General features: G+C 37.7%; 8 protein-coding genes across 8 annotated transcripts; 4 read left to right on the forward strand and 4 right to left on the reverse strand. All coding sequences in view use genetic code 12, as the record gives it.

Annotated features, from left to right (window-relative positions):
- Window positions 1-241: 241 nt before the first annotated feature.
- On the reverse strand, window positions 242-2021 carry SPAPADRAFT_59737 (uncharacterized protein; the record flags this gene model as incomplete). Its single annotated transcript, XM_007373844.1, has 1 exon — window positions 242-2021. One exon carries the CDS (start codon window positions 1996-1998, stop codon window positions 310-312), a length of 1689 nt encoding a protein of 562 aa, XP_007373906.1.
- A 188-nt stretch (window positions 2022-2209) lies between these two features.
- Window positions 2210-5653, reverse strand: SPAPADRAFT_149038 (uncharacterized protein; the record flags this gene model as incomplete). The annotated part of the gene is made up of 1 exon (XM_007373845.1): window positions 2210-5653. The coding sequence occupies one exon, from the start codon at window positions 5651-5653 to the stop codon at window positions 4130-4132; it is 1524 nt and encodes a 507-aa protein (XP_007373907.1).
- SPAPADRAFT_134132 (uncharacterized protein) lies at window positions 2243-4093 on the forward strand (the record flags this gene model as incomplete). The annotated part of the gene is made up of 1 exon (XM_007373846.1): window positions 2243-4093. The coding sequence occupies one exon, from the start codon at window positions 2243-2245 to the stop codon at window positions 4091-4093; it is 1851 nt and encodes a 616-aa protein (XP_007373908.1).
- Window positions 5654-6614: 961 nt separating the features above from the next.
- YKU80 (ATP-dependent DNA helicase) lies at window positions 6615-8549 on the forward strand (the record flags this gene model as incomplete). The annotated part of the gene is made up of 1 exon (XM_007373847.1): window positions 6615-8549. One exon carries the CDS (start codon window positions 6615-6617, stop codon window positions 8547-8549), a length of 1935 nt encoding a protein of 644 aa, XP_007373909.1.
- MTG1 (putative GTPase) lies at window positions 7300-9687 on the reverse strand (the record flags this gene model as incomplete). The annotated part of the gene is made up of 1 exon (XM_007373848.1): window positions 7300-9687. The coding sequence occupies one exon, from the start codon at window positions 9650-9652 to the stop codon at window positions 8546-8548; it is 1107 nt and encodes a 368-aa protein (XP_007373910.1).
- A 158-nt stretch (window positions 9688-9845) lies between these two features.
- Window positions 9846-10637, forward strand: KTI12 (Kti12p; the record flags this gene model as incomplete). The annotated part of the gene is made up of 1 exon (XM_007373849.1): window positions 9846-10637. A coding segment is annotated over one exon (792 nt), but the record flags the coding sequence as incomplete, so codon positions are not given.
- A 10-nt stretch (window positions 10638-10647) lies between these two features.
- SPAPADRAFT_49381 (rRNA-processing protein) lies at window positions 10648-11394 on the reverse strand (the record flags this gene model as incomplete). Its single annotated transcript, XM_007373850.1, has 1 exon — window positions 10648-11394. One exon carries the CDS (start codon window positions 11392-11394, stop codon window positions 10648-10650), a length of 747 nt encoding a protein of 248 aa, XP_007373912.1.
- A 127-nt stretch (window positions 11395-11521) lies between these two features.
- Window positions 11522-13379, forward strand: SPAPADRAFT_59743 (uncharacterized protein; the record flags this gene model as incomplete). The annotated part of the gene is made up of 1 exon (XM_007373851.1): window positions 11522-13379. One exon carries the CDS (start codon window positions 11540-11542, stop codon window positions 13310-13312), a length of 1773 nt encoding a protein of 590 aa, XP_007373913.1.
- Between the last annotated feature and the right edge of the window lie 25 nt (window positions 13380-13404).

Genomic DNA, 13404 nt, shown 5'->3' on the forward strand with positions numbered 1-13404 from the left:
TGCTTGCCTCGTATGAATCGAATGAAACATGTTTTACAATATTTTTCTCTTCTAGTTAACAAAACAGCAGGTTCCGTTTTACACCTTTGGCAGAGTGTCTCTGGCTCTGATGGATCTAGGAATAAAGAACCTTGATTTGTAGTCATGTCTGGTTTTGTATCTTAGGTTTGTAGTGTCCAAACTCCGAATCGATATTTTTTTTTAGGCATCGCGAGATGAACTCATACAAACCAATTAGTCACACTAGTTAAATAATAATATGTATTGAACGTATTCAAAATGTGACTACAGTGTGGACTATTATACAACTTACATAATCTTAACTTCACTTTCAATCAAGTTAAGCAAGAATTCAACTTCAAGTCTCTTTCTTCCTTCAGTAACCCAATCGTCAGCAAGCTTTCTACACCAACCCTTCAAGTTTGATGCTTCTTCGACAGCAACATCCAACTCACCTCTGGTTAAACTAGATTCAACTCTGGCAATAACTGATTCAATATCTTTACCTTCAGCCTTAACACCCTTGACTGGTAATAAAAGCTTGGAGAAAAGCAAGGAAGATAAGTGTCCTAATAAACCAGCGTTTGGTGGCAATAAGGAGGCAGATCTAAGTTCAGGAGCTAATTGTTCCCAACGAGATAATAATTGAGAAGGAGTTAATATGGAATGAGTTGATTCACCGGAAAGCAATGGAGTCAAATCCTTTAATGCCAATTGAAGAACTTCATCATCATTAGCTACGGATGCTAATGCTTCAACATGTGGTGCTAAATGTTGTGGCTTGTCGTCAGCAGTAGGTGCTAATAATAATCCTCTAATCTTGGAAATAGATTGTTGGATCAAGGATCTGCTGTGGTTGTTAACAAGTTGGTGTTCGAAACTTTCAGCAAACTTTTCCAATTCTTCAACTCTAGAGTGTAAGCTTTCTAAATTGGCCAATCTTCCATTTCTTTCTTGGTCAAGTTTTTCAGCAACCAATTTTTCAAAATTCTTGGTTTGTTCAATTCTAACCATAGAAACAGCGTTACTGGCAGCTTGAGCAATAGCTTCTCTAGAAGCTTGAATTTCATTAGCCAATTTTTCGTTTAACTTAGCTTCCAATTGAGACTTTTCCTTGTTGAATTGTTCCAACAAGTTTTCAGTCAATTCCAATTCTTTCTTGGTGAATGAAGAGAATAATTCAGTTTGGGAAACCTTTAATTTAGATTGTAATTCATCATCAAAAGTCTTGGTCAAGGAGTTTAACTTGGTGGCTAATTGGTTAATGTTTTCACTAATAGTCTTTACAACAGCAGCGTCAGAAGAAGCAAGGGTATTGGCATCAATGTTTTGGATAAACTTATTAAATGAAGCAATGGTGGACTTGACAGTGCTGTCAACAGACTTAGCAATGTCACTGTTTAATTCAATCAATGGTAAATGTCCAATTTCTCTCTTGACAGGTTCGATTTCAACCTTTTGTAATTGTTGAGCTGGAGTCAATGCTGTGTCCTTTTCCACTGGTTCTGGAACGGATTTTGGAATATCGACAGCTTGTGTGAAAATTTTCTTGGTTTCCTTAACCAATTCTTCACCTCTGTGTTCTAATTCATGAGTAATTGATTCGACATCCTCCTTGGTTGGTAATTTAACCCCGTTGATTTTGTTTATAAGTGTATCATAAGATTTCTTGATATCATCAATGTCAAAATTGTCAATGTATTCCAACAATTCTTCATGGTAAGGCAACTGTTGTTCAACGACAAAGTCCATAACTTTATCATTCTTGGTAGCAACGTACAAAGTACCACCATAGACAGTTCCAGCTAAAAGAGTAAGCTTGATAAGGGCACCAATTAAAGAAAACTTCTTTTGTTTCTTAGCAGCTGGTTTGACAGCAGGTGGGAGTGGTGGGGCTTCCACTTTTGCAACATTGGATCTGATGGCAGATTGGGACATCCAACGGGTGCCACGTCTGCTAGCAGTACGGGTAGAACGCAGAACAACACTTCTAATCATATTTCCTTAGTTCTCAATGGTTAGGTTTCCCAAGTGAATTTCGATATGACCAAAGAAATCTCCAATTTTTTTTTAGTGGAATTTTTCGTGCGTGAATTAATTGGAGAAAATTCAATTACGAGGGTATCTACATCATGTGACTGAAATTCCAGATCCACCGGATCTAATCTGTCGATTGTTTACTTCATAGTTACAGCCACATACCGTTTGGTGACGAAACATACCATATACCACCGATTCAAACATGTCAATCAAACCAATCGCTATTACTGTTCCTCAACCTTCTACTCTGAGAGGTCAAGCTAGTCATATCTCGTATGATCCAGTCAATGAAAGATTGGCATATGTCAACGGCAAATCGATTATTGTTAGGCCCGTGGATTTCAAAGCTACCGCCCCTGTGATTTGTTTCAGCAAGCATATTTGCAACACCACAGCTGTCAGCTTCTCACCTTCAGGGTTCTATGTTGCTTCTGGGGATGAATCTGGTCAAATCAAAATTTGGGATGCTTCCATTGATGCAAAGGATAAGTCTACCAAATTTGAACAGCCCACTATCAAGAGTGAATTTCAAATTATGTCCGGGCCAATTAGATCCATTGCATGGGATGCTGACAATTCCCGTATAATTGCCGTTGGTCAAGGTAAGGAAAAATTTGGGCATGCGTTCACTTGGGACAGCGGTAACTCTATTGGTGATATTCAGGGCCACAGCGCTGCTATTAATGCCGTGGCTATCAAACCTCAAAGACCATACCGCGCAGCCACTGTTGGCGATGATTTTGCCTTAGTATTCTTCAATGGTCCTCCATTTAAATTTGACAAGAGTTTGAGAGGACATCATACTAATGTAGTTAGAGATGTGAAGTTTAGTCCTGATGGAGAACATCTTGTTTCTGTAAGTTCGGATAGAAGTATTGTTATTTATCAAGGTAAGACAGGAGAATTTGTCAAGCGTATTGAAAATGCGCATAACGGTGGTATTTTCGCAGTTGCCTGGTTACCAGATTCTAAATTCTTCATTACCGCTTCCGCTGATAATTCGTTAAAGAAATGGGATATTTCCACTTACGAAAGTGTACAAACATTCACAGTCAGCGAAAAAGTTACTGTTGAAAATCATCAAGTTGGGTTAGCTTTAGCTAAGGAGTATGTGATTTCTCTTTCTGCCAACGGTAACTTAAACTATTTCGACTATTCTGGTAAGTTGGTCGAAGCAGTCAAGGGACACCAAGCACCAATTACAACTGTCAAATACGACGATGACTCATTGTACACCGGTGGCGCTGATGGGAAATTGTTTCAATGGAGTGTGCAAGAAGATGGGCCAAGTGCTCTTCCAGAATCAGCTACTGGTCATACTAACTATGTTGTTGATATCGTAAAAGTTGGTCTGTCGCAGGTTTCTGTCGGTTGGGATGACACTTTGAAACTTTGGAATAAAGAAAATGTCTCAAAGTCCATTCAATTACCAGCACAAGCTAAGCAATTGGCCAAAACTTCCAATGGTGTCATTGTATTATTCGAAAATAAAATACAAATATACACCGAAGATCTCAGTTTAGTATCAGAGCTTGATTTTACATTTTCATCCAGTTCTATTGGCGTGGTTTCCGATTCCGAATTATTGATCACCAACACTACCACCAACACTATTGAAGAATTGAGAATCGAATCCAAATCAATAACCAAAACATCTAAAGAATTCCCAAAGATGAGATCTCCTCCTACTTTAATTGTGGTTTCTCCATCCAAGGAATATTTTGCCGTTGCTGATGCTGCTGGTAAATACACTTTGTTCAAGACATCAGATGCTAGCGTTGTTACAACTAGATGGGCATTCCATTCTAGTAGAGTTTATGATGCTAAATGGACCCCTGATTCCAAGTATTTGATCAGTGGTGGATTAGATAGTGGGTTATTCCTTTACTCAGTAGAAAGACCTTCTAAAGTGGTTAAGTATCCATTAGCACATCTTTCTGGTATTTCTGGTTTGGATTGGTTATCATACGATTCCGAAGCTAAGGACGGTAGATTTGTAACTACTGGTTTAGATGGAACCATTAGAACTTGGGAAGTTAACATTTCCTCTTAAAGTCGCTTTTATTAATACAAATAGAAATAAATAAAATTAGATATTTAGGTTACATACCTTAGATAATTTGGTTATTAAAGGACTCATTTCATTTATGGCTTGTTCTTCATCAGCAAGATATGCTTGGACATAGCCCAATACATGTAGATTCAAGGGCCAGATTGTACTATTGGAATCATAGCATTTAATTATCCCAATCAAGTCTTTAGCAAGCTTCTTTTCATAACCCGGTGGGAACTTACTTAACTCGTCTCGTACTTCCCTCGCTTGGATATTTGTTTTAACAAGCAATGACTCAAACAATAGTAGTTTGGCCAATGCTCGATTGATGCCAATCAAGGTTGAAAGTTCATCCTTAAAGAAAATCGTAGGGAATGCACCAGAATCAGAATTACTGTGATATATAACTGGAAAAAGACCATCTGGGGCTTTATTCTCAAAATCAACCAAGATATCTTTCAACTCAATCCACTTTTTGAAACTTTGATTCTGCTCAACATCTTGCTGAGTGGGAACGTTTACCTCCCCTTTAAAATCCGAAATTTGACTGCAAATGAGGATAGTTTTACGGAACCACCAAACCGTCTCGGTTTTCGAAAGCGTAGTTTTTGGTTCTGATGCTTCAGTCAACACCATGTATTTATCAAACACGGTAAAGTATTCCGAGTCAAGCGCCTTCCAAAATAAATCAACGGAATAGATATTAACACGAACATTCTTTAGTGATTGGATGAATCCTAAAGTAAACACGCTCCAGAAACAAGTTGCAAGAAAGACTGAATCAAGTAGGGGACTTGACTTATTTCTGCTGTTATCGCTTTGGATAATTGACGCTAAGATACTAGCAGCGTTTCCTGTGTATATATCCTCAATAGAAGTGAAATAAAATTCATAAACTGATAATAACGTTGTAGCCAATAGACACTTCGAGCATACTCCCATATCATGATTGAACATATCCAAGTAAGACTTGATGGTTTTGATTGAATGGTGATAGTATTTGATTGGGAGCGATGCATCAATTTTATCAGGCATCATTCTATGAAGCATTAACGAACTTAAACAAAACACCGATTGTAACAAAATACCAGAATCATCATATAATGCCATCTGTGAAACAATTTCTGAATATACTTTAACTTCAAAGAATACGTCTAATTGACTAGAAAGATTATTGACGAAATAGTTGAACATTTGATACTCAATCTCATTCTTGAGATTGGCACTAAACAGGGATAATTTGTTAGTTGGTTCAATCATATGCAAGTGATTAAGGAATAATTGTTTTAATTCATCAATGGAGTATTCACCAATATCAGTGATGGGATGTTTAAACAATCTTGTGCTGTTTTCTTGTGGAGTAGTCAACTTATTTATTCTAGGTCTGGTGTTTTCTTTTGGTTTTGGAGGTTTGAAGGTTCTTGGGTTTTCAACAATTGGATGAAGGCTACCAGCAATCAGGTCCAAGTCATTAATGGGTCCATATATAAAGCTGTGACCGTGGCCGTCGTTGGAATGATAGTACTGGGAGATGATTGGCTGGATAATTTGTTCATTCATATGTGCATGTTTTGGGAAACTCTGGTCATGATGGTACTGGTTTGTGTTGCGGTTTGCGTGGTAGTAGACTCCTCTCTGATTTCTATGTGGAATAGTGGGTGGGTTTGCATATTGTGGTTGATTTTGGTATTGTGATACTGAATAATTTGGAATTAGTGATGGTTTAAAGGTTTGCGGTTGGGCTTGACTAAGACCGTTCAAGAGTCTAGCACCCGAATAAGTACTATCCGGCATTGATTGAGCTAAAGGGACACTTGGTTGTCTTATTGGATCTATTGATTCATTTGGTTTCATATTGGAATATTGTGGAGGATATAATTGGATAGGCTGGGCTAGGTTAGAAGAAAATGTATGGTACTGGTACAGGACTTGAGAATTTTGTAATTGATTGTCAAATGCGGTGGTATGTCGGGTGACTTCATCTGAGAGCTTTCTATCAGTTGGACTCGATACTGGAGATGGATTGTACACGGTGTTATTGATGTAGGGAAAACTCATGGCGATTTTGAATAACTAACAAGCTCATAGTCCACTAGAGAAGAGAGTATGTCCAAAAATAAATTCTTTAGAGGGGGGGAGTATAACCACTACCGCACCAAAGACATGATAGCCTAAAGTTCACTTTCTACAACATCAGTACTCCTAGCACCGAAACAAACTTTTTCCAATTCCAAAAAGACAAAGAAGGGCGTAGTGAACAAATTGCAAAATTGGTTAATTATACGCGAGTCATAAAATCTCAAGGCGGAAATTCGCGACACACAAAACCATTTGACAAAGGCTTTGGTAACTAAGATAACAACTTTAACCGATACGCTTGAACGCGATACACATCAGTTGTTGTCTTCGTCACCTACATAAAAATTTACGCAACAATACCGCCGTGGGGATATCCTTGTGTATAAAATTAGGCTTTTGTGCTACAATTATATAACTTAATCGAAGTGTGTGAAACTGCAACATGTCTAAAGAGTATACGATCTTCGCCCTAGATGCGTCAAAGTCAATGGGGCGACATCTGTCCCACCCGGAGAAATCAGATTTGACACTTGCCCTGGATTTTGTATTTGATTACCTAAACCGGCAATTAGTAAAGAATAGGAAGCTGGACCGTTTTGCCTTGGTGTTATTCTCCGGGCATAACGTGCAAATCCTCTACGAAAACAAACCACTTTCATTGGCCATCCTGAGAGAGTACAATTCCAAGGTCTTACAATTCTATTACGATGACGCCAAGGTGGAGAATCAGGATGCAAAATATCAATTCAGTGACGCGTTAAAATTGGCGTTGGAACAATTCCAAATATCGGCCCACTTGAAGTTTAGCCGGAATTTGTTTGTGTTGACCAATGGAGAATTACCATTCAACAGCTTTGTGACTCTGGATTGGAGTGATTATCATGACTGGGTAGAGAACTACAATATCACTGTCACGCTTGGGATTATTAATTACACATCCGGCATTAAGAAGTCAGAAAACAAACAAGGAAATGAGCGAATGTGCAAAGAAATATCCGAGTTTGGGGATAGGTATCTATTGTATGACATGGATACTCTTCTCAAAGCTCGACCTCCTTTGAAATTGATCGGACCGCGAGTTTTATGTTCGGCTAAACTTTCATTTGCGGGAGATGCTGCGCAATATTGGAAACTAGATTTGGATGATTCTGGGGCTGTGTCCATGGAAATTCAAGTTTACCCGGCAATTAAACTTGACAAATTTGCTCATGGGCATGAATATTATATGGATAGAGAAAATGAAACCTTGACACAAGTCAAGAGATCAACTACGTACTACATCAAGAAAACTAGTGATACGAACGAATTTCAAAACGACGAATCTGATGAGGTGGATGATTTAATCAAGGAGGAGGAAACAATTCCTGTTTCTAGCTTTGACTGTACTCCTGGGTTTAAGTTCTCACCTAGAGATATCCTAGCTGTAAATTCAGATTTACAAGAGGTTGCAACATTAATTTCAAAACCTTCGATAGATATTCTAGGATTTATCAAGAAGGAAAAGTTTCCTGTGGCATATCATACTGATGAATCTTTGTTTGTTTTGCCAAGTCTGCACATGGGAGGTAAGAACAAGCTGTCCTTTGACTGTCTTGTTCAAGCTTTATTGGAGTTGGAATCAATTGCTATTGTAAGGTATACGCAATACAAAGACTCTGAAGTCAAACTTTGTGCAGCCTATCCTCTGAAAGTTAAATTAGATGGAAGTTCAGCACGTGTGTTGTTATTAATACGAATTGCTATGAAAGAGGATGAAAAAATTGGGAGATTTCCACTGTTAACCAAACCCAATGAGAATATGCAACTGGATAACAATGAAACCAGTAAAAAAATAGACCGTGTTGCAGCAGATAATCTTATGGAACAACTTATTAAATCCAAAAAACTCAAAGATGAGAAGATTCTCAAGGACACACTAGATAACAGAAAAGTCGGTCTACTTAGATCTGAGTCTATTGGAACTCCAGTGACTGATGGTACTGGATTAAGTGAACTTTTAATGTCTTCTAACCCAGGTGGGAGAAAATTTAACCATTACTTACTGAAGATTATTCTGAAATCATTACTGACAAAGTCCTTATTTAATTTCTTGAATGAGGAAAAGTTTGTTGAAAATTACCTTTCAAAAGATGAACTGACTGTATTATTTACTACCCAAAATGTTCTTGATTCTTCATTAATATATACAGGAGAAGAAACCAAAGAAAACTCTATAACTGAGAAATTAAGAAAAGAACTCGATGTGGAATATATCACTCAAAGAAAGGAATCTAACCGTAAAGCTGGTAGGAAGTACGACTCAATTTATGGTCAAGATCCAAAGAATGACGCTAATTTTGATGAATATTTCGATATTGATGACCTATTAGCCAGCTAAAGCTTGAAAAGACGATTTCTGATATCATACTCTCTGTCTTTGGCAGATCTTTTCCTATGTTTAGACTTAGCAGTTCCATCTTGACCTAGCTTTTCCACAATTTTTTCATGTACTTTAGTTGAACTAACTCGTTCCATTTCTTGTTTTCTAAGTGTCATGTATTCATTGTTGTTAACTTCTTTAATTGCAGCAATGTCAAATAATGCTCTTCCGTCGAAGTTACGCCCCTGTTTCCACATGTTTACCCAGAAATTAGCAATTCCTACTTCATCGTATGCCCCATCTGATTGCAATACCCCACGAGCTTTAGCTATGTAATGTAATAGTTCGTAGATATCATTGGTGGGATGATCCATAAAATCAGCATATAATACACCTCTTGGATCTTGTAAGTTCAATAAATACAATAAATAATCGGCAAGAATAATTGGATCAATAAACGATTCGTGAACACAACCAACCAAACCAAGAGTTAACATAGTTTCTGGGTCTTTCACGGTCGGCAAAAATACTCCGGGAGTATCATATACAAAAAGATCGGGATTCTTACATATTCTGATAACTTCACTGGTGTTTCTAGTTACACCTGGTTGGCCTCCTACTTTGGCCACTTTTGTTTGTTTTTGTGAAATTGCATTTTTGTTAACTGGATTACCAACTTCTCTTAATTTGTTGACTAATGTGGATTTACCAACATTGGGCATACCAATAATCATTGCTCTTAGTCCCAATGGAGGTGGAAGGTCATAATCATGGTATTCCTGTTTGATTTTGTTAATGATCTTCTTGACATCAGTATTGTTGTTACAGTTAACATACATGTAATCTTCGTTACTGGAGGAATGCCACTTGTCTAGTAATTTGGTGTTGATGATTGACAAATCCTTTTTACTATACAAGACAAGCTTCTTCTTACCTGATAATACTCTATCAAATAAGACATTAGAAGTGGCAAGTGGAGCACGACCATCACGAACTTCAACCACTAAATCTATCATTGGTGCAAGGTGGCCAAACTTTGTGAGTGCTTTCTGATGGTGTCCTTTGAAGTTGGACAAGGATATATTGTACTTGGGAAACATCGTCCTAGGTACAAAGGACATGTTGTGTGTGTATATTGGCGATGTAGTTGGAGGGTGTTGCAAAAAGACCCAAAGGTAAAGCGAGATTTTTTTTTTTTTTTTTAGGTTTTCAAATGGTGATGTCTTTCTTAAAGCAAACCCGAAGCCAATGCCGTTGATTACACTCACTGGATTTCCTTCGTCCGGTAAGACGAAATGGGCCAAGCTATTGCAGGAGCAGTTAAAAACAAAGATACAATCCGCCAAGGACAAGGGTGAAGTTGGACAAAACTATGATGTGATATATCATTCAGATGAAACATTGGGTATCAGCCATGAAGTGTACTCTGACTCAACATTGGAAAAGAACGCTAGAGGAACACAAATCTCAGCTGTGAAAAGAGATATTTCCAGATCAAATATTGTGATTCTTGATTCCATGGCGTATATTAAAGGATTCAGATACCAACTCTTCTGTGAAGCCAAAGCAACAGTTACACCACATTGTGTTGTTCATGTAATCGCCCCAGTTGAACAGTGCCTTGAATGGAATAATAACCGGGAAGATAAATGGGATGAAGAATTGATAAAACAATTGGTTATGAGGTATGAAGAGCCCAACAGTGACACCAGATGGGACTCGCCTTTATTCACAATTGCCTCTGATGATCCCAAGGAAACTCTTCCTATTGATGAAATATGGGATACCCTTGTGTTGAAAAGACCCCCACCACCAAATGCAGCTACATTGATTAAACCAACTTCAGGTAATTCCTTCTTGCAAGAGTTGGACAAGAAAACTCAAGAAGTTATTACCAAGATTCTTCAACATCAACAAATTACTACTGGTGATGTTATTATAGACAAGGATTTGGTGGTACAACTTCCTGCTACATCAGTAAGTACTGCACAATTACAAAGAATTAGAAGATCATACATCAGTCTTAATAGAATGAGATCGGTGGAAACTGATAGAATTATACCTTTGTTTGTGGATTATATTAATAGAAGTCTAAACAATGATTAGAAATACACGCCTACCTTTTTCTTTGGTTCTTCCATTTGAAATGAACTTTGCCTTCGCCATCAACCATCTTCTTTTTGTTTCCTTTCTTCATGGTTTCCAATTTGGCAGACATTATAGATTCAACATGTTTCAATTCTTGCTCTTTCTTTAGACGTCTTTGTAAAAGTTTAAACAGTTTCACTTTCTTTTCGTCTATTTTGTCTTTTAATTCTGGTTCGGGGACATTGGCCTTGTTTATAACTCCAGAATTGACATATAACTGGTCTAATTTAAGTCTATTTTCTCTATTTTCCACCAATGATTCATCAGTATTGAAGAATTCTGCTGGATTAAACTGCTGCTGTTCAGACACGGAATCGACAAAAACAGTATGTTTTCCCGACCCTTCAAAAAGTTTGCCATGCTTTTCCTTTTCGATCTTTTTCATTTCATTCAATCTCATTGTTCGTATATAATTGATATCTTGGGTCTTCAACAATTTGACTTGGTCATTACTAAGTTCTTCATTTCCTCGATCAGCAATAAGGATACCACGTTCATCAGTATGACGTTTAGTCATGGAATGGTAGTATTCATCTGGGTTATGTAATTTTGCCTTTTCCTTTAATGCCTTTAATGCTGCCTGTTTCTTATGATAGTCAGCAGCTCTTAGTCTATAATCCTTCTTCTTTTCTAGTAAACCATACTTGGCCCTGCTAGACACCTGCGATCTCTCTCTATGTTGTTTCTTTTGTACATTATGAACTAATTTGGCCATGGTGACTTGATGTTGTATTGATCTGCTCCTTCCTTCAGATGAGCTTCTAATTTTTTTTATTTTATTTTTTTTTTTGGTCTTCGTTGAAAAATTCGGTTTTCAAGAATCAACCGAAGTTAACTTAATTAGGACCAACGTACATATTATGATACCAAGAAGTAAGCTAGTCTCGAGAGCTTACTTGAATCATATTAGGTCTAGTACTCTAGTCCCACGCTCTCACAGGAGAAATCTCCAATCCGAAACACCCATTAACACTGATAAGGTTGGCGAAGAACAAAAGGAAAACCTTGAAAATGAGACTGCAAACGTGTCTGAAACTGTTGAACACGACTCCTCTATACCATGGTACTTGAGAGAAGACGCATCATCACAAATAAGAACCGTTGAAGTTGAATTACCTGAGGTTCCAGAACATGCCCCAGCTACAGTTGCAGATTTCTTACATGTAGTTGGCCAAGAATATGGTATGTCTGACATCAAACTATACGACTTGTCTGAACTACCTGAAGATCACACATACAGCGTCACTAACCAACCATTCAAATACATAATCATATGTTCCGGGAAGCTGGAAAAGCATATTTACAAAGCAGCCTCGGAATTACGATACCGGATCAAACATGAACGGGGATACTTGCCTTCGATGGAAGGAAGAGTTTCTAGTGCATTAAATGCGTTAGCTAGACGTCGTTTGATGAAACGTGCCGGGAAGGGACCAGCAGCCACCGATAACGAATTCGGACTTGGCAAGAACAGTTGGGTGATGTGTGATACTGGGGTTGATGGGATAGTTGTGCACATGTTGACCCCTGACAGAAGAGAACATTTGAAATTGGAGTCCCTCTGGTCCGAACAAGAAGATAATGTGAGTACCGAATCAAGCATTGATAGTGATAGTATCTTCCGAGGATTCAGAAGAAGATTCCACACATCAACTCGTTGTTTTAATGGAAATAAATTAAAGGAAATATATGATTTGTTGTTAGTACAAGAATCCCCTAAGTCTTTACAGCTGCTTAAACAAGAGTTTGATTTATCTTTCAAAGGTTTGAATATCCAAGAATATAATATCAAGTATGATTTCTACAAATCCTTGCATTTACTTGACCCAGAAGCGGTGACTGAACCGGATTTGTTACGAATTGTCTGGGATAAGTACTCTAGTTTATCTCTTGTGTGTGACAACTGGAAACAAGAAATAACACATGATGTGATTAAATATATGGAATTGTTAGTAGACTCCCCTATTGCTTCTCACGAAGAACCTGCAGAAAAATATAACAAGCTTTCCAAGTTTATTTCCCAAATCACACAATTTTCTAATGAAGAAGTCAACTTGTTATCTAACCCGCAATTCCAAAGCTTGCTTTGGAGATTATCATACAATGGTTCAAACGAAGTAGATGCTGCTACCGTGTCGGAAATAATTCAAACAGGCCAACCCACTGAAACCACGTACTCTGAATATTTAGTACTAGATGAAAAGAAATCAAGAGACGCATGGACCTTTATCGAGCAATGCTACCACAAGTCAGGCACTCCAGTACCTGTTTGGTTCAGAGAACAAAAGATGTACACCTACGGGAATTGCGGGAAATGGACTGAGTTCTGGAATGAATGGGATGTCATAGTACAAACTGTTCCAACTGAGCATGTACTCGGTTATTGGGTTAAACTTTTGGTGTATTTAACGGAAAGAAATACAATTGAAGAGTTAAGAAATTTCTTTGTTACATACTGGAACCAGCCACAACGAATGGGATATTCGTTCATAGCTGATTATATCAAACATGGTGAACAATTCACAACCAAAGAAGAAAAGCACGCTATTAAGAGTGCAATTAACAAACTTGCAAGTGAATGCCTGACATTCCCATGGTTCCAACCAGCATCAGATTTTGCATCCAAATTGTAAATAGAAAAAAAAAAATTAATTACGCGGTTGGGCGGAATTGTACATAGTAAAAATTTAACACGCGATTTTATTTCATTACTCATGTATTAGAT

The sequence above is a fragment of the Spathaspora passalidarum genome (assembly GCF_000223485.1).
Source record: "Spathaspora passalidarum NRRL Y-27907 unplaced genomic scaffold SPAPAscaffold_2, whole genome shotgun sequence".
NCBI lineage: Eukaryota > Fungi > Ascomycota > Pichiomycetes > Serinales > Debaryomycetaceae > Spathaspora > Spathaspora passalidarum.